The 26,032-nt window shown below is 40.6% G+C and overlaps 1 protein-coding gene across 1 annotated transcript; it reads left to right on the top strand.

Annotated features, from left to right (window-relative positions):
• Positions 1–5,740: 5,740 nt before the first annotated feature.
• MS4A4A (membrane spanning 4-domains A4A) lies at positions 5,741–24,297 on the top strand. The gene is made up of 7 exons (XM_041004008.1): positions 5,741–5,947; positions 8,060–8,219; positions 11,818–11,946; positions 14,430–14,486; positions 17,190–17,348; positions 22,024–22,125; positions 23,969–24,297. The coding sequence occupies exons 2-7, from the start codon at positions 8,094–8,096 to the stop codon at positions 24,086–24,088; spliced, it is 693 nt and encodes a 230-aa protein (XP_040859942.1). The 5' UTR covers positions 5,741–5,947; positions 8,060–8,093; the 3' UTR covers positions 24,089–24,297.
• Positions 24,298–26,032: the final 1,735 nt, after the last annotated feature.

Below are 26,032 nucleotides of genomic sequence, written 5' to 3'. Positions count from 1 at the left end.
TATGTTTCAGATACTGCATTACCAGAACATTTATTCCCAACTTGTGAATTTACTGTGTGTCATCTAGTGAATGACAATCAGAAAATATAATTTTTAACAATATGAAGCGAGAAATCAAAGAGATCTTCAGAATTTTGAAATAAGCTTTTATGTTTAAAAAAAAAAGTTTGGAATTTTCTGAAAAGTTGTGAAGAGAACAAAGAACTTGGTCCCCTACACCTGGTTTCTCCAATTATGAAAATCTTAATTTGTGTTGTACACAGTTAATGAACCAATATTGACCCACTATTGTCAGTTGCTATCAAAGAAATCCATTGTTCATTCAGATTTTCTTGATTTTTACACTAGGTAAAGATCACTCCTGGATTTAATCCAGGAATCCCTTTACGCTCTTCTATATAGGAACAAAAGTAAGAATTACATTGAACTTCTTTTCAGAAATTAAGCAAGCTGAAAGACAGTGGAATGAAATGCATAAAACAATGATGAATAAAGGCCCAGGTGCTTTCCACCCTCCTTTCTTGTTGGAGATGCTAATTGGGATATTGTTATTTCAGCCTGGAGTTCTAGCTATGTGTGCTGTCAAGTCTGCTCAACTCAACCTCTCCCTACTCAAGAGCGCCAGCATAATGCATTGAGTCCATTTATTTCAAGGACACAGATTCATGAGTAAAAACCTCAGGTTGGCAGAAAGAATATTCAGGATAAATGGTGATCTTGAAATATGCATGATGTTAGGTTTGGAGATACTGGGACTCACTTGATAGAGAGAGGCTTTTAGTCCAAGCAAAGGTTTTTATTAGGAAGAGAAAAAGTTTGACATGGCCCAGGACCACTTCCACACAAGGGTGACCATATGAGGAAAACGGTCCCTCGGGGTGTACATCGCTGGGCTTTTACACATCTTACATGCCAGGGGCGGGGGAGAAAGGGAGGTAAGATGGCAGCTCCTTGCTCTACCCATGCACGTGAGGTGTAACATACATCACTCATCATGGGTTTCATGACCTTTTGCACAGTGACAAGGTCAGAGTGATCCTGCATTCCAGACACTCCTGACTGGGAGCTATGGTCTGACTGAGCAGGCTGGTGGTGTCACTTCTGCTCTGCCAAGCCTAATGACATCATGAGAGCGGAGGTGTTCCAGTGAATGGGCTCATGGAATCACTGGAAAGAAGCTCATTGGATCAGTAGAACTTGCTTCATCCAAATCTTCACTCAGAGGATAAAGAAGAGAACCTTATACGTGTCACATCGAGTTCAGTCACTGAGTTTAAAACTTGGGTCGTGCCACCTTTCCTAGCACAGGTCTTAAATGTGACGAGAGTTTATGGATTCTCCTTGTCCTGGTTTTCTATTGCTAATATCAACCAGTCATTCTTACTCTTAGCTCTTAATATTATAGTTTTAGTATCTTTCTTCCATAATCTACATGAAGAATTATAATCTTGTGGGATCAAAGTCCATTGGCCTATCAAAATACTTATGCAGAGCTTTAACTCTGTTCCATTCTTTTACTATGACAAATTTTAATGGATGGTGCCGACAAACAGCACCCCACACTTGTAGGAGGCATTGTTGTAGAACCTGCAAACTGGGTCCACTAACCCTATCCACAGGAAGCCGATCGCAGACATCAGGGTGGTGGAAGAAAGTAGGCATTTATGGGCACGGCACGATAGTGTAGTGGTTTGCTGGTTTGCTCACCAGATAGCATTCAGCAGACCCTGAATAGCACAGAATCGCCGAGACAGACAACAAAACACATGGCCTGAATTCAGAGATAAATACACTTGTAAGAAAAAAAAAAAGTAAGAATGTGCTTTTTGAATTCATGCTAACCTTTGTGTGTTCTATTACTCGTGAAACTCAGGTCCAAGGTTCAGGGAAAAAGGCATCAATTCAAAAGCTCAAAAGGAATCGGGAGGAAAAATCATTACTGGCAGAGCCCTGAGGGTTCTTTCATCAGCTTATTGTGGAATAAAAAGCCAGGAGTCAAGTTGGGGCAGAGGAGACATTTTATTTAAGAAGTGAAAGCACCTCCTAAGAGGGAACTGAGAGGAGGGGTGCCTCCTGAAAGCAGAGAAAGACACACCTGTTTCAGAAAGTGTTAAGGATCCTTTGACCTCTGGTTGTGTCACTCAGCTGTGCAGGGGTCACTCTGTTGGATGCCCACCTGGGTGGGCCCATGGAAGTGCTTCCCCACCGAGGGCCCCTGCACTCACGTGGGAGACCCAGAAGGAACTGCTAGCTCCTGGCTGCAGAGGGCTCATTTGGAGAGTGAATCAGAGGATGGAAGATCTCTATGTCTTTCTCTCTCTGTAACTATGACTTTCCAAGTGAAATAAATGAATCTTAAAAAAAAAAAAAAGATAAATAAACAGGGCCCAGTACAGTGGTCTAGTGGCTGAAGTCTTCACCTTGCACTTGCTGACATCCAATATGGGCACTGGTTCGTGACACAGCAGTCCAGCTTCCCACCCAGCTCCCTGCTTGTGGCCTGGGAAAGCAGTCGAGGATGGCCCAAGGCCTTGAGACCCTGCACCCACATGGGAGATTGGAGGAAGCTCCTGGCTCCTGGCTTTGGATCGGTGTAGCTCAGACCATTACAGCCACTTGGGGAGTGAATCATTGGACGAAAGATCCTCCTCTCTGTCTCTCCTCTTCTCTGCATATCTGCCTTTCCTAAAAATAAATAAATGTTAAAAAAATAAATAGATTTACCCTCTGAATTTGTAGACACTTAGAGATTTACATCTATGATGTAGGAAACAGCATATCGAAGAAACTTAAGGCAATTATTAACACAAAGATAAATGGAGGATCAAAAAGGAAGGTCATCAGGACACTTACAATGAACTAATCAAAATTAGGTAAACACTGTATATTGATCTGCCTCCAAATTTGGATAAAACTATGCTGGGAGAATGAGGACAAAAGGAAATATTCTGGTGGGCTAAGAGTGCTGGTTATAGGACTTAGTCAATTGTCTTCAATAGTAGGAGGTTAGTAGACAATACATATAAAACCAGAAATTAATGCCAATATAAAAATAGTTCATGTGTAGATATGTAAATATGCACAATAGTAAGTAAAAATTAACCCCTTACTTCTGGAGAAAGGAGACTGATAACACTAACCACATCCCTCTGTGTAAAATCAATGAACATGTCTAGTTCTTGGTATCTTGTTTTTCTGAATTATTCAGTGAGGAGTCTATGCTCAGCCAAACATGTTGAGCAATTTGTATCTACTAGGTAGTGATCAGTCATCACAGAGCTATGGGTTGAAGGCTGAAACGTGACCGTCCCTCCCCATTGCATAACCCTGCGCCAGCCCTGCCACCAAGGATTTGAATGTTGGCACTTAACCCCCCAACTTTGAGATGTTACAAGGGTGAAACTTGTATGATATTAGGAGGTTTGGAACTGGTTACAATCTGGCAAATTCAGCAAGGTGGAGCCTTTTGAAGAAAAGAGAGATAGACCCAAAAGAATGTTCTCATTTACTCCCCATCTCGTGCCACAGTGTGACCTGGGCTGCACTACCAGCAAACCATTCTCATCTGTTGACTTCTGGGCTTAGACCAGAATGGCGAGCTAAAACAAATCTCTTTGTTACAGCTGCTCCAGTCTGTGCTATTGCAATATTGGTGATAGAAAACAGACTAACACATAAAAGTTGGGACTGAGTCTTGATGATGTCACCAGTAACAAGCATCTGAAAATGTGGAAATGGCTTTGGAACTGGGATATGGGTATGGGTTATGGGAATTTGGAGAAGGAAGTCAGAAAAAGCCAATTATGCTGTAAAAAGAGCATCGTGGAAGATTCTGGGAAGGGCTCAGAAGATGAGACGAGGGAAAGCCTACAGAGGGTCAAAATTAAGAACTATGAGCTAGTTTACTTGGCAACAGAAGTCTCAAAACAACAAACTATCAATACCATTACCACCGTTGCATTTGGAAACAGGTAACATGTTTTCTCATTCGCTAGGGGCTCTGAGCTGAAAGAATTTGCCTTGAATCTCAGTGGCACATTCACTAATTTGGGACTTTAATGAATTCCTATAACTCATGAAATTCTGAGTCCTTAATTTCTGAATGCTTAATTTTTATGTGTTCCGCAGTTTCCAGTATGGAAGTCCTAACCTCCAACGTGATGACATTAGGAGGTGCGCTTTCTGTCATAAGGGCGGGCACCCTTGTGAATGGAATTAGTGTCCATCAAACAAGAGACACAAGAGCTTGCTTCCTGCTCCCCTTGGCCATGTGGGGACGCAATGAGAAAGCTGCCGTCTCTAAAGGAAGATCTCACGAGAATCTTGGATACCTGGTCTTCAACATCCCAATCTCTAGATCTGTGAGAAATAAATTTCGGTTCTAACAGCTGACTGAGACAAACTTGCAGATAGACTGGGACCCCTGAATGACCTATTATTGTTCTCTACTCCTTTTCTATTCCAAGTTATAAACTCTAATTTTTTTTTTTTACTTACCATGATCTCCCTACTCCTATGGATTTTCTTCTTTCTAATTTTGGAGTTTTTGCTGTCCTTGAACACGCCTTCCATTTTTGTGTCTCTTGTTCATTCATAATCTCCAGTTAGATGTGCCTGACCAGGCTCACTGTTCTTCCTGTGAACTCCTCTTGAATTTATTCTCAGAGAACCAGCTATCTTGGGTTAGAATATCCTCACTTTCCTGTGACCCCCCAAGAGTCTAGAAACTCCTTGAGAGCAAAGACTGAGTTCACTGCCTTTATCTGCAGCACATAGAATGTTGTTAGACTCATAGCAGTTTTTTTTTTTCCAAGAAAATACTGAATGAGTCAAAATCAATCAGTACTATGGTTGACATGTGCTTTGTCTCTTGTGAGAATTTTTTATTGTAGGCTTGGTCCTCAGTGTGACTGTGTTGAATTGATGGAAACTTCTAGAGGTGGTTGTACAGCAAGAGACAAGTAGGACGCATAGGGGTGCTGCCCCCAAAAGGGATTAAGATGGTTCTTGTGAGACTTCAGTTAGTTTCCTCAAGATTGGGTTGTTACAAAAGGAACAAGATGTGTCCCTCTCTGTACACTGATTCTGGTCTTGCCGCCATAATGTCACCAGCCATATTATGATTTTGTCAGGAAGCACTCCTTGAAGCCAGCAGATTCTGGCACCATGCTCTTGGTTCTCCAAAGTATGTGTTAAATAATCCCTTTTCATTTAGAAGTTATACAGCCTCAGGCATCTTGTCACTGAAATAGAAAATGGACTGATAAGACCACTCCATCTAAGGTATATATTGTTTTGGTTTTACAAATGAGGAATCTAAGGTTCAGGGGATTTTTGTCATAGTTGAAGGCCAGGTTCTTCGCCTTAAGGTAAGTGCCTCTTTGCATGCACAAGGTGATGTGTTAGTTGTTACTATGCATTCTCTGTGAATTTCCATTGATGAAATGTTTAGGTGGTGTGTAAAATGCTCAGACATACATGTCCAGGAGGAAAAAGAGGATATGGAAATGCACGAGACTGAGAAAAGGGGCTTTTCATAAGGCTTCTTAGATGCTATTAAATTTGTGTATATAAAAGTCTTGGATCAGAGTTTGGCACAGAAATTACCACTATTATTTTCCTATGAAAGACTGCAGAAGGCAGTCACTACTTTATCAGCAATTTTCACAATAGAAATTCACACCCATACTAGAGACAGAAAATCAGTTAGCACTTTCCGACACACACAAAAAAGGAACTAATTTCACTTCTCAGCACAGCAGTTGGAATGTGAAAACCCTACTAGCAGAAGCATGCAGATTTAGAAGGAGAAAATTGTGGAGTCAGGGGAGCTGATTGTATATGGACAAAAAGCCTGGAACGCTTTCCTAGATCTAGGAACTCATCAGACACACAGTGGACATTGAACTCATCAGACACACAGTGGACATTGCAGGCTGGAGGAAAGGTAGGTCCAGCAACTTGGCTTCCTGGACTTTGGGACTGCCGGCTTTTTATTTCCTAGTTCTGGAACCTGTGGGAGTGGAATGAGAAAAGGAAAAGCCACTTCCTCTGGGGCAAGCTAGTATTCTGGCTGTGGCGGTTTGAGCTTCATTTTATGTGTCTGGAAGTGCTGACAAGCTCGAGGGCAGGCAGAGGCTCCGAAGGTCCATGGCTGAGCATAACGTTACTTAATGACCTCTGCATAACAGATCCCAGGGGCAAAAATCAAATGCAGAAAGCAGTACTTCAAACTTTTGACTACTTGATACTCTTGAGACCCCCTTTATTCTGGTGTCTTTCATCTCTGTCTCCAATATACTATTTTTTTAAATTCAACATTCAAGGCAGGATTTGCCACATGAAATATTTGATGCAGATGGTGTAGAGTAAAGACCTCCAGGTCTAATACAGTGAGACTGGTTTCAAGGTAGACTGAGGCCTGACCTAGTCCTGCAACAATCTTAAGCCTACATAGCAAACCCAAACCGTAAACTGAAGCTGCTCATGGGGAAGCATACATATGAAAAACACCTAAAGAAGCTTCTTGGGATCAGAAAGAACCTTGGAAGTAGTTGTTCCCTACTGGGTGTCTATTCTGATTTATTAAGTTTCCCAAGAAGGAGGTACTGGCCTCTTGGATCACTCTGTTTTCAGTCCTTGGTGACTAACCCATGAAGGTTAAGAGGGAGACAGAAGACAATGATGCTGATTCATAGGAAGGTTGGAGCCCAGTAGGCAGAGGGAGACTCTTGCAAAACTCTTAGGACATCTGGGGACTTGAAGTGCAGATTCACTCACTGAGGTGTGATTAGATGAAGATTCTGCACAAAGATGGAATCTGACACTCTAAGGCAACCCAGGAGCTTGGGCTCATAAGTGAGGGAGGCAGCCGTGACTTCTTGACCATGCTGGGGGTAGTGAGAAATAAGGTATGGGGGAGAGGTGCCTAGCATCAGTAAGACTGGGGGAAAAGTGGTCTTCTGGAGGTTTAGACTTTGGGGAACAGTTATCAGCTATAATCTGGGTCCTAAAAGTAACAGGCTATGATGGTACCTGGGCTCTGTGGAATGGGATACCACACACTGTTGAGCCTGACACGGTGGGGCATTCCTGTATTCCAGGCTCTTTGAGGCCAGACACGATAGCAGCATGTCTCCAGGAATTTCAGGCTCATGCTGTTGTCTGGGCCAGGGGGCATGGTGCAGTGTAGCAGTGAGTCCACTGGCTGAAAAAGTCACTGCAAGATGATGGCTATATCCAAGATAATTAGCCATGTAAAGCTGGTTTGCCTTCGGATTGCCATCAGTTCTATGATGTATACTCAATAATGTAGTTCCCATCAATTAAAGACAAACATGAGATCAAATACTCTCCAGAGAAATATGAATTTTTCCCCTTGGCGTACATTTTGAGCAGAGAAAATGGGACAAAAGTATTGGTTTTTATTAAAGTCTCAGAAAAAAATATTTTATGTATTTTTGGTGTGCTTTGGAAAGTTTAGATTTAAAGTTCTTTAACAGGATAGGAGATATAAATTTGGGATGCTATGTTGAAAAATCACTAATACCTCTTTGTAGTACAGAACATAAAAGTAAGTAAGTTGTATTCAGTGAAGTTGAAAACAGGAGTTTGTTGCTCTGAGAAAGTGCCCTGATTAAGAAGGGGAAACTACAAAATACATTGCAATCAACAGTGATGCAGATGGTTCTGAGCAGTTGATTACTATTGAAGTATTTTTTTCCCTATGGGGAAATGCTTGTGACAAGGGTATGGGCAGTAAAAGGGATCGAGATAAAATCTGCGCAGAACGTGAATTTGAAGAAATTTTCCTAATCTGAGGGTCCAGCATTTATTCTCAGTTCTGTTCACATTTCCCTCATATCAAAACTTTCTAGCCTCTTAGAATCACATGGCACTTAATCTGCTTCTCTGTCATACCCCTGGTCTTTAAAAGCTATAGTGATATAAGAAGAAAACATAAATCATAATGTGACCCGAGGAAGAAACCCACCTCAAGATCTCACGGACTCTCTCATCATCTCCAGAGCCTCATCCTCAATTACATTTCCTATTCTAGGAACATATCTACTGCTGTGGCAGTCATACAAGGAATGGAGCAAACCGTAGCAGAGACTGGCCCTGCTGTGCCCCAGCCAGGACACAAAAACACTCTAAGTTCATATATGTGGAAAGGGAAGCCAGAAAAGTTCCTGAAGGGGGAACCCAAAATCCTTGGGGTAAGTCATTTTGGGATCTGGGAGAAGATTGGTGGTGGTATAAACCTGGAGCTGATCCAAAGGAGTGCTACACTGTCCCACTAGCCCACAGTACATGCATTAACTACTTCTAGGATAATCACAATAGGATTTTTCAGATCCTATCATTTCTTAAATGAATTAATTTTTCAGTGTCACAAATGTACAAGCATAGGCAGTCATCCTTCACCCTCACCCTTTTCCCTCCATATAATCCCCTTCAATTATTTGTCCCCAGTGATTATAATACCATAGTCATTCATTTCATGTTATAAGCTTAACTTTTTGGAATATAAATGTATTGTGACATGGTAAGCATAAGAAAAAGTATAGTAACAATTTAAAAAAAATCACAGTATTTGATGACATTTTGCTTCCAATTTAGTTGTATTTTGGAATAATAAAATGTGATTCAGGCAAAATAATTGCATTTAATAAAGTATAGAAGAAAATGATATGAATTTATTAGCTTATGTCCTCGTTACAGATCTTCCTAATAGCTGATGGGCCTCTATTGTCACTATCCCTCTCAGATACCTTTTTAAAGTCAGATAATTTGAGGATTGAAAAAAAATATATATCCTCTGAGTACCTCCAACTGGTGTCAAATGAGTGTGCCTGAAAAAAGAGTAGAGAATGCTATGAATGCCAATCATCATGAGAAAAATAAATGTTGAATCCATTTCTCTTTAACCTGATCTCCCAACCACTGAGCACGAGTCATTGAGCCTGCTTTGGGCTCTTTATCTACTTTCTTTTTAACATTGGGAAATTACAGGTTCACAATAATATCTTCATTTACTCCAACAAATATACTGTTTATGGTGATGTATGATCAAGTCTTTAAAAGTACATCAATGGATTTTTAAAAAGATGTTACTTTTAAAGTAGTTTTAGACTTACAATCAAGAGGAGGGTACATACAGGAGTCAAGAGGAAGGTGCATATATGAGTAAGTCCCATGAGTCCCCTGTGTAAATATAAGCTCTCACATTTACACACTTTCCTCATAATTACTCCCTTCCACCAGGGCAGTATAGCTGTTATAACTGATGAACTACACAGAGATGTCATTGCCACTCAGAGTCCTTAATTTCCATTAGAGTTTACTCTGTGTTGTATGATCCATAAATTTGGAAAGATGCATGATGGCATGTTTGCACCACTACCACATCATGCACAGGTTCTCCCTGATCTTTGCTTACATCCTTCCCAACCTCTGAATCTTTCACAAGCACTCCTTTGTGTGCCTTTTCCAGAAAATGACACCACTGGATATTGTACAACATGTATCCCCTTCAGATAAACTGCTTTAATACACATCAGATTTACTCCGTTATTCTCCATGACTTGATAGCTCATTTATTTATCACAAATAATGCTCTATTGTCTGGAGGTATGACCATTTATTTGTGTGTCTAGGTACAAAGGAATATCTTCCAAACCTTGGCAGTCTGAATAAAGTCGCTGCATGTACCCGTGTCCGGGTTCTGGGTGGACTAAAGTTTTCAACTCATTGAGTTAACACAACTGTTGGGACCATATCATTTGGTCTTGCTACACTCAAATACGTGAGGATTGTTTAATTTCATGATTCATGTGGCTGGAGGATCCAAATGGTATGTCCCATTGATGGGACAGCAGAGAAGTGGAAACAAAAATGGACACACAGAAAGGTGACCAGGAACATCAAGGCAAAGCTGCACAGCCCTGAGATATAACAGGCTGTTTTAAAAAACTCAGATGCGGGCCCGGCGCGGTGGCACAAGTGGTTAAGGTCCTCACCTTGCACACCCGGATCCCATATGGGCGCCGGTTCTAATCCCGGCAGCCCCATGTGGCCCGGAAAGCAGCAGAGGACGGCCCAAGGCTTTGGGACCCTGCACCCGCGTGGGAGATCCGGAAGAGGCTCCTGGCTTCGGATTGGCATAGCATCGACCGTTGCGCTCACTTGGGGAGTGAATCATCGGATGGAAGATCTTCCTCTCTGTCTCTCCTCTCTGTCTATCCACCTTTCCAATGAGAAAATAATAAAAATAAATCTTTAAAAAAAAAAAAACTCAGATGCAATTTGCAGAAATTGACGCAGTTGGCCAACTGCTACTGCTAAGTGCTGTCTGTAAACAAACACTGCCTTAGCACACTCAGTGCCAAGCTCCTGGCACATGAACCTCTGAGGATCAAATCAACCCCAGACGGCAGCCTCCAGCTCTGGCCTCTAAGGTTCACGTCCTCACACTTGCTCCTTACTTGTCATGCCAAGTTTCTTCCCTTTTATTCAATATCACTCACAAGCCCATGAACAGGATTTCATGTCAGACACAAAGCAAGCACTATGTGTTACATTGTAAAATACACACATGCCAATGCTCACACTACATGCTTCTCCAGATACAACGGCAGAACAGTGAGGGGATATACACTTCCAGGCATAAAAAATGTGGCCACAGTCCATCAGCAATTTCAAAACTGAATGGGACAGATGATTCTGACTTAAAGCATTTGCTGTTGTAGGAGGTAAGGGAGGCAAGACTTTGGCCAGACCTGCCCTCACAGTTTTGGTGAGCTGTCCTGGTTGTGGCTGGGCTCTCGGGTGGTGCTATGCCCAACTTTTCCAGGATTGGGTTGCATGCTGCTGCTGTTAGCTTTCTTTTGGGATCTCTAGTGGTCCCTCTAGTGTTGCTTCAGTGGGAGTTCTAGTGGAGGATCTGCAGCTGCCCCATTACTGTACCAGAGTTCTACCTGACCCCCCAGGCTTCCCTCTGCAATCTTGGTGGTGGCTGCCATGACCCTACAGCTCTTGTATTTTGTGCAGCTGAAACATTAACACCATGTGGATGCCATGGAGACCTGCTGCTTGCTCCTTAAAGAGTGGAGACACCAACCAACCTGAGCACACTTGCATCGTGGCTTCAGTGGCCTCAGGACACTACCAGAAAGGAGCAGAAGCAATCTTTAGCTCTGGGCAGTGAGCCCATGAGCTCACTGGCTGAAATCCTCTATCTTTAGCTAGTCTTAAGGTCTATGGACCTGTGAAGGCAAGAAGGCCCTGAAATGTTTGCATTTACTTTTCATTGGATCCTTCTTCAACCATGGGAAAATTGTATTCCAACCCCCCAATCTTAAGATTGCTCTATTAGCCCATGTGTCCAAAGGTCTCAGGTCCCGAGGGAATGACATATTTACTTTTTTTTTCTCATATACCCAATTTTATTTGGATTATTTCTCATCCCTATAATAATTACATTCTAATTCTTAGGTCTTTCCAGTCTGCACATTGACAGAGAGAGAGAAAAGTGCTTGTGGCAACACAGTTGTCAGAAAGGCTCCCCAGCCAGTTTCTGGCATACATATCCTTGGAGTTACTGAGGCAATCAGAGTTATTCAAACAGATAACTTCAATGTTAGTATGTCTAGAGTTCTTAACAGGAAAAACAAAATACCTGGAAGGAGAATATCACGAAAGTGTTGTGATTACATAGAAGATGGAGAATTGGGTGTGCTTAGTGACTGGAAGTGGGTAGCTTGGGCCTCATTTTGGTGGAGGCTAATCACTTTGTGTTTTTGTCGCCGTTTCTAGGTTGTGCAGATCATGATTGCTGTGATGAATATGAGCATTGGAATAACAATGATGAGTCTCACATTTCCCTTTTGGCAATCACGTCCCCTGTCAATATACCTGTGTTACCCACTTTGGGGATCGGTGATGGTGAGTAGAATAATTTCCGATACAGTTAGAAACAGTGCAAAGAGTTGCTGATAGTCTGAGCTTTGGAATCCAGTCCTAACTCTTTCTTCTGGTAATAGGACTTGGACAACAGTTAAGGATCTTTTGACACAGTTTTCTCATAGTTAGAGGACTGACAATAAAAGTAAATTTTTAGTAAGTATTAATCGGAATGTATTATTGCAGCTTGTAGATAAGACCCAAACTAGAATGAATTAAATATTGAAAGTGCTGGTTATTTCATAACAAAAAGCTTATCGGCTGGTTCCTTCCAAGGTTGGTTAATTTGTTAGTACAAGAAGCTCACCAAGAATTACTGGCAAATCATATTTAAGGCACATTTCATTATTCATAGATGTCCTTTATGCACAATGTCAAAGCAACTGTTGCTGAGGCTAACCAACATGACTGGGAAGGGCTCCCCTTTGAAGTTTATGAAATGAGGGTGCTATATAGCAAGGTGGGTGGACTAGGCTGCTATACAGGTAGGATACAGCATGTACCACATCAAATATCAGCAAGTGGTTATCTTAGAAAATGGAATTACTGTTAGATAAATTCCATTTAAGAAGATCAATAACAGATTAAACTAGGCTTAACTAAATTAAGGGATATTAGTGTTACAAATGAAATGCAAATAAAGTTTAAAAAAATCTTCCCTCAAAATAAGACATAGGAGTGTCTCTGCAGATTTAAAATGTAAGTTGCTTAGAAAAATGCCAATTTTGTTCTGCTGATGGGGAATATAAAATTTGCACACTGTGAGAACCGAGGAACCAAGTGAAGGATTGTGGGATTTCCATCTGTCCAGAAAACAGAATGTGATAGTTCAGAGTTTTATTATAAAGCTGACTTTTTGCACTCACTCTCTGGTTTCAGTGGAAGTAGAAAATTTGAGGAACAGCAAATCTTGTACTCTTCTGGGAAGTTACACAATCATATATATGTCTAGTGTCATGAGCAACAATAATGGACTTTATTAAAATCCTTCTATGATTTAGGGCATACTGCCACATGTTTTAAATGTGCATTTAAATTTCCCCACAAACTTCTGAGGGAACATTTATTATTATCTTCACTTTATGGATGAATAAATTGGAATATACGAAGTTTATGTCATTTGCTCTATAGCTGTTTGGTATAGGAATCAGAACACACACACAGGGAATGTAGTATCAGAACTACATACAGCTAGCCATTCCTCTTTTCTGCTTCTATCTTCTTTTTTTTTTTCCAAGAGCACATAGCAAATCAAATTTTGTAGTTTATTTTTTAATGCCTACTCAACAGTTTACCAAAACTGCAAGGGCTGTGCTTCCCAACCGAATGACCATTCAGATTGTTGTAGGTGACCCACTTTATGAAATGTCAATTAATTGTTGAAATGCTTTATTGTTGCTCTCCTTTATTTTTCTTTTCAACCTTATATCCTGATCTTCCCTGTGAAGTGCCTCTTTTTTCTTATACAGTGCTAATATTGATACTGAGAACCAATCACAGATTGCCCATATTTTTTGGCTGCTTTAGTCTCTAGGACAGTCACATGGCTTTTAGCAGAATTCCACAATATTGTCTTTTCATTAGCTTGGACATACCACAACTATAGTCTCAAATACACTCTTAAGATCATGGAACAATAACTACAGAAATACCGGAATAATAAAATTTCCTACATTTCTTTCAGGTGAAACTCCTTTAGGGATTGTCTTAATCTTTAGCTTATCTCATTACTTTTGGGAGCACCTACACCTCTCAGTAACTTCATTCTTTTGTGTGCTTTGGGGACATTATGAAGCCTTATTGCTACATTTCTTTTCCATTCCTTTTATGTTTATTGTTGTAAGATACTTACTACATGTGAGAGCGCTTCAATAAGTTCCGTAGAAAATTGACATTGAAGAGATAAGTTCATTCTGATGCAAAAAAATTTTTAGTCCATACATAACTTTTTCAGGATATATGTTTTCCATGAGCTACTTTGACCTGCCAACTATAGCAATATTTTTATTTATTTAAAACTCTATAGAAGATTTTACCTAATATTCTCAGATTTTTGTAATATAATTTATCCATTCTTAAATGTCAGTAATTTACCTATGTAAGTATTTATCTTACGGAGTTTGTTAATATATCCAGACTAGTACATAACAGTATATAAACTCACCTTGATTTTTAAGATTTATTTAGATATTTATTTTTTGAGAAGGAGAGTTACAGAGAGAGAGGGAAAGAGACAGAGATCTTCTTTCTGCTATTTCAGGCCCCAGACAGCCGTGACAGTGAAAGTTGAGCTAGGCCAACGTCAGGAGCCTGACTCCAGCCAGGTCTTCCATATGACAGTTTCCTTTTAAGACAATTGGTTTGTGAAATATATCTATCTAATTTAGCAATGCATTTTAATAAGTTGCAACTTCTAGTATTTGTTTAAAGTTTTAAAACTGAATTTTTTTTTTCATCATGACTAGTTTATTTTCTCAGGATCCTTCTCAATTGCAGCAGGAACTAGAACTACCAAAGGTCTGGTGAGTGATAATTCCTTTTGTTTTCATTTGATGCCAAAAAAAGGAAGGGTTTGGTCAAATACATATCCTGAGAAATTATAAAATCTTAAATCTTTGATTTGTCTTATTTAGTAAGATACGACTTTCAAAAACTGTAATCCACAGTTAGCTATTGGTGGAATTACTGATGTGAAATTGAGCATTTTGACAAGATAGTTGCTGAGGACAACTTCAATGAAGATACAGAAAATTCATGAGAAACAACGCTAAGCGAATCAGTCAGACAAACCTTGAAATATGAGGTCTAGCCTGTGGCAACAAATCCTAATTGGTGTGGCATAGGATTTTACTGATGGTTACATTTAACATCAAAAATGAAATGTGAGTTTGCAATTAAAGAAATGAACAATGAGTTATGACTTAAGTAGGCAAATTTTGAATATTGACTCTTAAGCCAATTCTTTTTGCATAAACTAATAAAAAAAATTACCAGATTCCAGCCAGACTGGGTTAGGCAGGAGTACCCACCAGCATGAGCTAGAACTGGAGGCGGATGGGGCCAGGCCAGGCTACAGCATCCAGCGGCATATGCCAAGGTGGGACAGACCATGCCAGACCAGGCCACAGTACCCAGCAGCACATGTGTGACCTGGGGGGTGGGTGCAAGCCCAATGGAGATGTGAGGACACCCCTACTGGACCACTTCTCCTGCTTGTGAGCATAAGAGATGAGACTGGGAGCAGACCAGGCAGGGTAGGGTTACAACACCTACTGGGTTGCCTGTGAACTGGGTTATAGGGAGAGCCAGGCTGGGCTATGCTACCATATCCACTGGTGCATGCATGAGCCAGAGTAAGAGTAGGCTGGTTGGGCTTTGCTGTAGCATTAACTGGCAAGTGCCAGGACCGGCAGCAAGTCCTGTTGAAATAGAACCACCTGGAGAGTATAAGATCCAGAGTAGGGAGTGGTTCCAGTAGGTCAACTGCAGGCAAGTATCTGATGGACTGCAACTCCCACTGGTGAGCACAAGTACCAGGACTGGGGACAGGCCTGCCTAGTTAGGTGGCAGCATGCTCTGGCATGAGTGAGGGCTGGAGGGTGGAGTTAGCTGGATTGAGTTAGGCTTCAATGCCCAATGATGTGTATGAGAGCTGAAAAGGATGTAGGACAGACCAAGCCAATCCACTGTACATGTTTGCAGACACAGAAACCAGGCTGGAAACCAGCCCAGTGGGGTTGTTGGAGGTTGCTCTGACTAGCTTGCAGCTTCCAATGGGGTATGTGGGGCCAGACTGTTGGGCAGAACTGTAGCACCCATTAGTTTGAGTAAGAGATGGGGCCGAAGATAGATCTGACCTAGCAATTGCAACTGTCACTGTGTGTGTAGGCTCATGTGGGTGGCAGAATGAGCTGAGTCCTGTACTGTCAGGAACACAAGAAAGTCAGGTCTGGAATCACTTCAGATAAGATTTCTGGACTCAGAAATCCAACCACGGGGAGAGTGGCAGGACCTGTGCTCTGACCATGGAGTGCTGAAGATGGTGCGATGGACAGCATACGCAGATGCCATGGAGGGTTAGGCAGTCCATTAGAGCCCGAGGAGGACATCTGGTACCATAGCAGAGGAAGGAAGGCAGAACAAATTGGTCAACTACCCCAGTAAAGCATGGCAGCAAATTTCTGCGTGAATGGAAAAATTCTCTGGGGTGGACCATGTCAGCCAATGGATCTTGGAAAGATTTCCTCTTTAGATTTGCAAGCTAGACAGCATGTCAGAACTATCGAAACCACTTTAATAGAACCCTCAGAACATGCTCCACAATGGGAAACATGGGATGACATCAGGTGACTGTTCCACCTCCCTGGGTATTGGGGCAGTTGGGAGGTTGGGTGTGGCTTCTCCTCTTGTCTCCCCTGCCCCCACCCCAGATATAGAATAACATAAAGAAGGTGTGGAAATAGTGGTTTTACCTGCTTTCTCCTAGTCTTTGGCCCTTCCTACCTTAAACAGCTATGTAAACATCATCAAAAATAAATTTTAAAAAAGATTTTAACAAATATTTTTCTGGTTAGAGATCATATCTGAGCTTTGTTTGCTTATAATGTAAACATCAAACTCTGGAGAATGGTTAGTAAGGCCTTCATAGATCTCCCACAGCCTTTTTCTCTGGAATCTGCTCCAGCTTCACCACCACCTCCCCTCCCCCCCAAAATCTTTGTGCTATAGAAACACAATGAACATCTCATACTTTCTTGAGCTATCTGCGATTTTATCAAAAGCTATCTTTACTTCACACGTGAAATCAGAATGTATATTCAGCAGAGAGGGGATATGCAATAGGTATACAGGCAAGAGGGACAGAGAGCATTTTGAAAATCATCAGAGGACAAGCAGGGCCTTGCAAAAAGAGGACACCAACAGAGCTGTGCAGTAAATGTGTACCTGGTAGCCCTGTAAGGATATCTGAAACTTGTCATATGTTCCCAGGGGAGTCATCTGAAGAATTTAAGCTAAAGAGCAAGAGAATCATATTTGTGTTTTGACAAACGATGAGAATTGAAACTATTGTAAAGAAAGAAACAAGTTAGGACTTCCACAGTAATCAACATTCTGATTTAGTGGATGTAATGTGCTAGGAAACAAAAGGTGGGTGTAAAGCAGTTGATGGAGATGTATCTGGCCTTATGACTGGATTTTTTTTAATAATTTGCATTTCCTCACAGGTACAAAGTAGCCTGGGGTTGAACATCAGCAGCTCTGTCTTGGCTGCAATAGGAATCATAATCAGTGCCCTGAGTGTGGTTTTTTATTCATTCCGATATCATTATTGTGTCTTTAATGGGAGAGATGGTATTTGCCTCATGACCTTTTACATTATAATGGTAAGTGTTTCTTACTTCTATTGGATACTACTGGGGAAATCAAGTGTACGGAGGGCTTGCTCTAGCAAACAAACAACAACAACAACAAAAAAGCAGCAATGAACCTTGCCTTGCTGTTGAATTACCTTAGGCAATTGGAAGAGATTGAGAAATAGAGTCTTTGCTTAGGAGTCAGATCCTACTTCTTTCAGTTCCTCTGCTGTGTGTGCGGAGGTAACATGGGTAAGAGCTCGCAGTTAACAGGACAGCTACTGGTTAAATGTTACTGTGCTGCACCTTTCATTTCTCTTCTCCTGTTTAGTTTTGAGACACTGATCACTACATACAATTACCCACTCTAAAAGTGGAGTACACAGGTCAACCCTTAAATATCCACCAGGGCTTCATGGTGGAGCCTCATGGAGTTACTTGATTCCCTAAGAACACAGGAATACTATTTTGATTATTATCTTACCACAGTGGTAGGTAACCCACTGTGCCCTCAAGGATGTTCCATCCATACGAATTGTTTTCATCTTCAATATACAGGCACCGGAAAATTTCCAATCTCCATTCCATATTTTGGCACTCTTTTAAAAATACAAATTGCCCTCATCTAGATTTGCTTTAGTCTGCAAACCAAGACTTAGTATTTTCAAGCAGTAAAACCTCTTGAAGTTTTAGGACTTAGTGTAAATGCAAGAAGGAAGTTTTATCAGCACATCACGGTTGACTAAAATGCACAATTGAGTGGTTACTGTTGGGCCAGCATTTTGGTGCAATGGGTTTGGCTGCCACTTACAATCCTGATATTCCATATTGGAGCATGGGTTCAAGTCCTGACTGCTCTGTTTCTAATCACCCTTGCTGCTACTGTACCTGGGAAGAGAGCAAAAGGTGGCCCCTTCAACTCATACGGGAGACCCAAATGGAGTTTCTGGCTCCTGGGTTTGACCTGACCCAGATTTGGCTATTGGCACCATCTGGAGAATGAACTAACAGATAGGAAAGAAATCTTTCTCTCATTCTATCTGTGTCTCTCCAATTGTCTCTCCTTCTATGTCTCTCTGCCTTTCAAATGAATATTTTTTTTAAAAAAATCTTTTCTATTAAAAACCATATTGGTCCTACTCGAAAACACTGTTCTGTTTTATCTTCTCCATTTTCATAGTCTCTTTCCTACACCTAAATATGAAAATTCAATATTTTCACTAATGCATTATGCAGAATCAAACACATTTCGCTTAACTCATTCCCAGATAACCCTACACAGGTTTTGAGGGCTTTACTTGTGTAATCACATAAAAATGATTCTTTCAGAGTCTTTGTTAAACTAATTTACTCCCTTTAAGATTTCTAATAATTCTTTTAGTACATAATTATAATTTTTCTATCCACTAAAAACAAATAAAGCTCCTACATATAATTTAACAGAGCTTATAAGATCATTCAAAATCAACAAAAGAAAGATTAGATTCTAAATTTTCATACCCTAACACCCTTATTATTTACTGGTTTCCTAAATTTTTGTCCTGAACAAGTATCTTACTTTCCATTTCTGAACTCAACTAAATAGATTTCTTTTAAGAGCAATAATCAGGATAACATCTGGAGTTCATTTCACATAAAATGCACCATCAGTGACTCTCCCCTGGACTGAAATGCTGTACCACTGTCCTAGAATTACTCATTGTTTTCAAAAAGAGGCTCTGAGAATTATATAGCTTATATTTCATTTACCTCAATCACCTTCTCTCAGAGGTCATCATGCATTTCTATCAATTATGTGGATTTTCCCCCTGGCTCTGCTAGTCAAAACATGCCTTTTTAAAGACTTCCCGCGACCTGCAGCATCTCATCTGTCCATTCCTACTTGAGCACCTCTCCAATCAGTCCCCAGATCTCCAACTCCTCACTTTATACCCAATCCAGGAATTGGCATACTGGGAAACATAAAAGGGACAGAAGTCTCCTATCTTCAAGAAGCCCCAGTTGGTTTTGGAGGAAAAGCTTAAAATATTACAAAGCATATGATTATAAACAGGTTAGAAATAAAAGAGGAGTTCTTTATAGAAAGGAATGTTTAGAAAACAAGCTATCAGCATCCTTAGCCAGAACCATATAGAATTGCCAGTGAACAGCTGCACTTGGATTAGAAAGACTGATTCATTTGACTCTAAAGAGTAATACTGTGTTTATATGTATACATGTTAGTATGTACACAAACACATTAGTAGGCATATATATGTATATATCTATAAATATATACCTGGTCCCTTGGTAGAACTCTAGCCTGTTTCTGACATTTTGTTGAAATATGGCCCAGCCCAGTTCTTCCTATATCATGTGTGGCTGTTTTTGTGATATAGTGGCAGAGTTGAATATTTATGTCAGAGACCTTACGCTCTGCTAAGCCGAGCATGCACATGATCTGGCACATTACAGAAAGTCTTACAACTCTTGGTCTACCACTCTGGATGGTAATATCCCTGAAGATACATAGATTATCTTTTTTTATCCGCTGCTCTGTATCTGAATCTGTTGAAGGTGTGAATAGATTTTTTTTAAGTGAATATAAATATTATCAAGATTCACTGAGTCTGTACCTCTTGTATCTTGAGATCTTCGTTTTCAAAAGATTTATGTATTTATTTGAAAATCAGAGCTGCAGAGAGAGAGGAAGATACAGAGAAAAAGAGATATCTTCAATGCACTGACTCCTCAGACAGATGCAATGGCTAATGCTAAGCTAGGCCAAAACCACATGGGTGGCAGGGATCCAAGTACTTGGGCTGTCTTCCCTGCTTTTCTCAGTACAATAGCAGAGAGCTGGATTTGAAGTGGAGTAACCAGGACCTGAACTGATACCCATTTGAGATGCCGGTACTGCAGGCAGTGAGTTTACCTGCTGTGACACTCACTGACTCAGAGCTCTTACTGATCTATCCTGTGATAGAGTGACTATCTCTAATCACAGAGAGAAAGAGAGAATATTTACACTAAAGCATCCAAAGTGGGGCCAACCCTGTCCTCCTGAGGCATCAGCTGCATTCCTGTGGGATACCAGGAAGGATCTCTGTATTTCTTGGCATCCAACCAGCCCAACTCTAGTTGTTGTGGCGGCCATTTGGGAAGTAAACAAGTGAATGGAAATGTTTTCTTTCTGTGTTCCTCCTCCTTCTCTCTTTAACTCTACCTTTCAAATAAAAATAAATCTGTAGGGGAAAAAGAATCCAAGGCAATAATAGAAAAGGAGACTATTAGAAACAAATATATTGCCCAGTGTTCTTCAAATTTTTTCACATATTTTGACCAATAGCCAGACCTAAGCCAGTTCTTTTTTGTTAGATTTATTTTTATTGAAAGGCAGATCCACAGAGAGGAGAGACAGAAAGATCTTCTAAGTAGTTGCAATGCCCAAGCTGAGCCAATCTTAACCCTAGGAGCCAGGAGCCTCTTTTGGGTCTCCCACCTGGCTACAGGGTCCCAAGGCTTTTTGGCCATCTTTTACTGCTTTTCCAGGCCACAAGCAGGGAGATGGGTGGGAGGTAGAGCAACTGGGACATGAACCAGCACCCACGTGGATTCCAGAGCACACAAGACAAGGATTTAGCCACTAGGCCATTGTTCTGGCCCAAAACCAGTTCCCTTGCGAGATAGGTTAGTGTTTAACTAAGGAAGTGTTCATTGTTGCATGAGTTTCTTCCTGCTGCTTTAAATGGCCTTGAAATAATGCTGATTTTTATCTTTTCCTCCTGGAGATTATAAGTTTGAGATGAAAGTATTATCAGCCATGCATGCCTTTCTGAGACTGTACACGAAAACCAGTCTTTGCCTATCCTGGGTTCGAGCTCAGAAGAAAATAGTGTAGCACGTTCAGGTTTCTCTTCTGCCTCTTGTCTCCACTTACAAAGATGCTGACCTTATAATGGTCCCAGCAAGTAACCTAGGATAATTGGTCCTTATCAGCTAATAAGCATCTGTATCCTATCTGCAAACTTCATCTTCATTGCCTTACAACTGAACACAGTCACAGATTCTAGGGATTAGGATGTATGTCTTCACAGAAAACCATTTTAATATAACCATTTACTATGTCAATATGTTAATATGTATGGAAATTTTTAGCACTCATCAAGGGCTATGATGGTGATTAGCTTTGCAATTACACCTCCACCACTTTCATATTTTTAAAAGAGAATTATTGTATTGGCTCACTTTTTAATTTAAAAGACACACACACACACACCCATCCTATCTGCTGGTTCTCTCTTCAAATATCCACAGCAGCCGTCCAGAGCTTGGCTGAAGCCAGGATCCCAGAAGCCAATCTGGGATCTCACTACTTGGGACATCACCTTCTGCCTTTCAGGGTGCATATTTATGAAGAAACTGGCATCAGGAGTGGAGCTGGGACTTGAACCAGGCACTGTGTTATGGGGTATAAGTGTCTCAAGTGGTGTTTTCACCACTGTGCCAACTGCCTGCTCCTGCCTCCACCCTTTTCAAGAACATCCATATTGTCTGGCTACTGTAACACTTGAAGTAGGGGGTTGAAGACAAAAAAAAGAATTAATTTTGCTGCATTTAAGTTTCCTGACAGTGCTTGTTTCCTATTGTCATCTTGTTAATCAGTTGTCAGCATTTAGAACTGGTCTTCTGTGTTGTTCACGTAACTTTTTGAATTTGTTCCAAGGGATTGGATGTTATGGCACTTGTTTTAAATGTTCTCGAATTATGCATTGCGGTGTCCCTCTCTGCCTTTGGATGCAAAGTGACCTGCTGTAATCCTGGTGGGGTGAGTATGGCTCTTCATTAGAACGTGTGTAGTAATTTTCTGTTGACATGCAATCAGTTGTACAATATTAAAGGCTTAAAAGCCAACTTGTTAATTACCTCTGGCTCCTTACTTTTAGGTTACTTTAGGTACTGCCTTTTTTAGGTCCTCTATTACATGCCTTAACAGACTTGAGCTAAGGAATTCATTGGGGCTGTGGTCTCTTCTGATCTTCTTCCAGTTGGCGTAGTGGAATTGCTTTCCTTCAGTTCTAGAATTCTGGACAGCACACTTCCTCTTAGAGGACAGCAGGGCAATGAACATCTCAGCTCTTTGAAAGATTTCACTTGGTTGAGCTGGATTCATGCACAATAATATCCCCTTCAATAAATTCAAATTCCAGTGACAGGTATCTGGTGTCCTGAGAACAACATTCCATCACAGGTCCCACTCAGACTCAGCTGGAGGAAGTCACAATGGTGTGCCTTACCGAGTATCATCCTAGAACCCTATCTACCATCCAGCTAACGGAAGCCTCTTCCATATTCCTACTCCCTTAAAGAGCATACTCAGTATAGATCAGAGGATTCTTCATCAACGGCTAAGTCTAAAACAGTGCCAAATATTGCTCCATCATTCTACTGTGGCCACCTTCCCAAGGCTACTGAAGAAATACTAGGATTGTAATTGTCTCTTAGTTTGAACAAAACCCACTCATTCTCTGAGCCTAAAGCTTACACAAGATCCTTACAGAACTAACACCACAGCCATAGACAGGGAAGTGTGAGACTGAAGCAGAGAAGAGATAAGATCCCCTAGAAACAATAGGACATGTATGCTTCTGAGGATTCTAGACTGAAGGCATGGCTAGGAAAATCCCAGCATCTGCTCGCCCAGAAACTGACAAAATCTGCAGCTAAATTATAAGCGAATATTAACTTGATACAATTGTGTTTTTATGGTGCTTTTTCTCCATCCTTCTGGGCCTCTTTGCTTTCTTTTAGGATTTCTAGGCAAAAATCACATGCCATACCCCAGGGCCCTTCCACTTATAATTGAAATGGAGAATAAATTGCATTAACTTGAATAATTGGATTTGTCTTATAAAATCCTAAAAGTTTCTTTTTTTTTTTTTTAGCATTTTGTAGTTCTCAGAATGATTTTATAATTACATTGAGTGCAGCATTTTATTTCCATGATATGAAGGATTTGAGCATAGCGGAAAATTTCTTAGTAACCTTTAATTTGTAACATTTAGGTCCGGAGTCCTTTCTGTTTTGAGAGCCGTTAGAGATGGGAAATTTTGCTCCCGTTGAACTCCTGATGTGAATTCAGAACGTTGGTGTCTTTGTGACATATATAAGTCTCTATCTTTCGCTTGTCTTTATCACCCCACCTCCTCCCTCCATTTCATTCCACACTGAAGTTGTGATTCAAGGTTCAGCATTTTGTTCATTGCATGATAATTCCTGCCATTCTGGGATAGTATGGTTTCTGCAAAGTTTATTCATGGTTATAAGAATCCTGATTTGGATATGCCATTGCCATCAGCCTAAGCAACCTTGTTTGGAAGAACTCTGTGTTTTGTATAATATGCCCATTTACCCAACTTCTTGGGCATTTTCCACATGTCAGATTAGTCAAAAGTCAGCAGTAACCATATATGACTGCAAAGAGCTATTATCGAATGTGTGTAATAGTTCTGGCTTGATCTAAAGAATTCCTGAGGAATACCACCATCTTCATCTTTGAACTAAAAAATGAAAAAAAAATCAACTCTTAACGATGACATCAGGTGGGCAAAAATGGGAAACTCTGAGGTTGCCTGGATGACTCACCTATGGAATTCTGCTTGATTTCACAGGTTATATTCATTATGCCGCCAAACTCTAACATAGCAGAAATAGCATCCCCTGCACTACTTAGAGAAGATTTGGTGCCACCAACAGCTCAACAGAAAAATATTCCAGAGTACCTACCCTGATTGTAATGAAAGAATTCTACTTGGAAAAGCACTAGAATCCAGCTTTGACACACACGTCAACTACATTCAGAATCACTATCATTTTACCCCCTAGAATCCACTGATTCAATTTTCTGGCTCTTTATCACATTATCAAAAAATAAATAAATGGATCAAACTCTGAGTCCTCAGAAATTGAAAAAAATCTGTTTAAGACATTATGTAAAGATGTTTTCAAAGAAGATTCGGAAGGGGAAATACAAAAGCTATCATTGAGATGAAACTTTGTGCAGACTAGCTTTTGTTATTTTCAGTATTCATAAATACAATTCATTTAGCATACTGACCTTCTGTTCCAGACTTACACTAGATTCATTCTTTCCAGTATTTTTAAATTGTTAATAGATACACATGTTTTCATCAGATGTCATCTTTCTTTAACCTGAAGAACTCTGCTTAACATTCATTGCTATGAACTTTTTTGGCATTACATTGTTGGAGATTATTTGTTTATTGTCTACAGCCATTTTATTTTTGCACTGATTCTTGATGGATATTTGACAGCATACAGATTTTTTCCTTTCATGTCTTTTGATTGTCTTCTTGCTTATGTAACGTTTAATTGAAGTGTGTTATTATTATTTTTGTTCAGTACTTAAAGTCTACTTTTTCTCACTTTAACCATTGCTTATTTATTTGTTTGTAATTTCTTTCTTTTTTTCTCTCTTTTTAGAAGATGCATCTATTTTTATTGGAAAGGCAGATCTACAGAGAGAGGAAAGACAGAAAGATCCTCTGTTCACTTCCCAAGTGACCACAATGGCTGGAGCTGAGCCAATCTGATGCCAGGAGCCAGGAGACTGCTCTAAGTCTCCCACACTGGCATAGGATCCCAAGGCCTTGGGCCATTCTCCACTGCCTATCCCAGGCCACAGCAGGGAGCTGGGTAGGAAGTAAATCAGACAGGAGACAAACTGGCACCCACATGGGATCCTGGGCATTCAAGATTAGGACTTTAGCCACTGAAGCATAGCATCAGGCCGAATTTCTTTATTATTATTTTTAAAGAATTATTTATTTTTATTGGAGAGGCAGATTTACAGAAAGAAGGAGAAACAGAAAGATCTTCCATCTGCTGATTCACTCCCCAAGTGGATGCAATTGATTGGAGCTGAGCCAATCTAAAGCCAGGAGCCAGAAGTTTCTTCCAGGACTCCCATGTGGGCGCAGGGTTACAAGGCTTGGGGCCATCCTCTACTGCTTCGCAGGCCATAAGCAGGGAACTGGATGGAAAGTGGATCAGGCAGGAATCAAACTGGTACCCAAATGGGATCCCAGTGCTTGCAAGGCTAGGATTCAGCCACTAATCCATTGCACCAGGAACTGCAATTTCTTTGTGACATTGTTTAGAGCACTTTTTAAAATTTTCATACAATTTGAAGTTAGCTGAGACAGTTTTATTTGTAAGTTTACAATTCTCATCAGTTTTGGAAATTTCAATTATTTTTAATATAATTTCCACCTGCAACTTTTTGTTTTTCTTGAACTTGGGGTATGCATAGTCCACTTTATGTCACTCAACTGATGCTGTGCTACTCTTTCCAGGATTTTCTTCCTCCTCTGTTTCACTTTGATCTTCAGCTTCCATAACCTTTTCCTTTGCAAAGATGAATGTGTTGACACTTCCCGCAACTTATTTATTCATATCAAATATTGCTTCTTTTATTCTCTATAAATTCTATTTCACTCTTCTGTGTGTATTTCTATTTTGAAGTTCCATTTTCTTTTTAAAGGCATAGCGAGAGAGAAAAAGAGAGAGGGGGCAAAAGAGAGAAACATCTTTCATGTTCTGTTTCATTCTGCAATTCTACAAGTGCCTGTAAAAACTGGGCACGGAACAGGATTAAGCCAGCAACCCTGAGCTAAGTCCAGCCCTCCTACGAGAGCAGCATGGCCCCACCCAGG

This window comes from Ochotona curzoniae, unplaced genomic scaffold (assembly GCF_017591425.1).
Source record: "Ochotona curzoniae isolate NIBS_2020 unplaced genomic scaffold, NIBS_Ocur_1.0 scaffold_3171, whole genome shotgun sequence".
Lineage (NCBI taxonomy): Eukaryota > Metazoa > Chordata > Mammalia > Lagomorpha > Ochotonidae > Ochotona > Ochotona curzoniae.
This window is presented reverse-complemented; position numbering and strand designations above follow the sequence as displayed.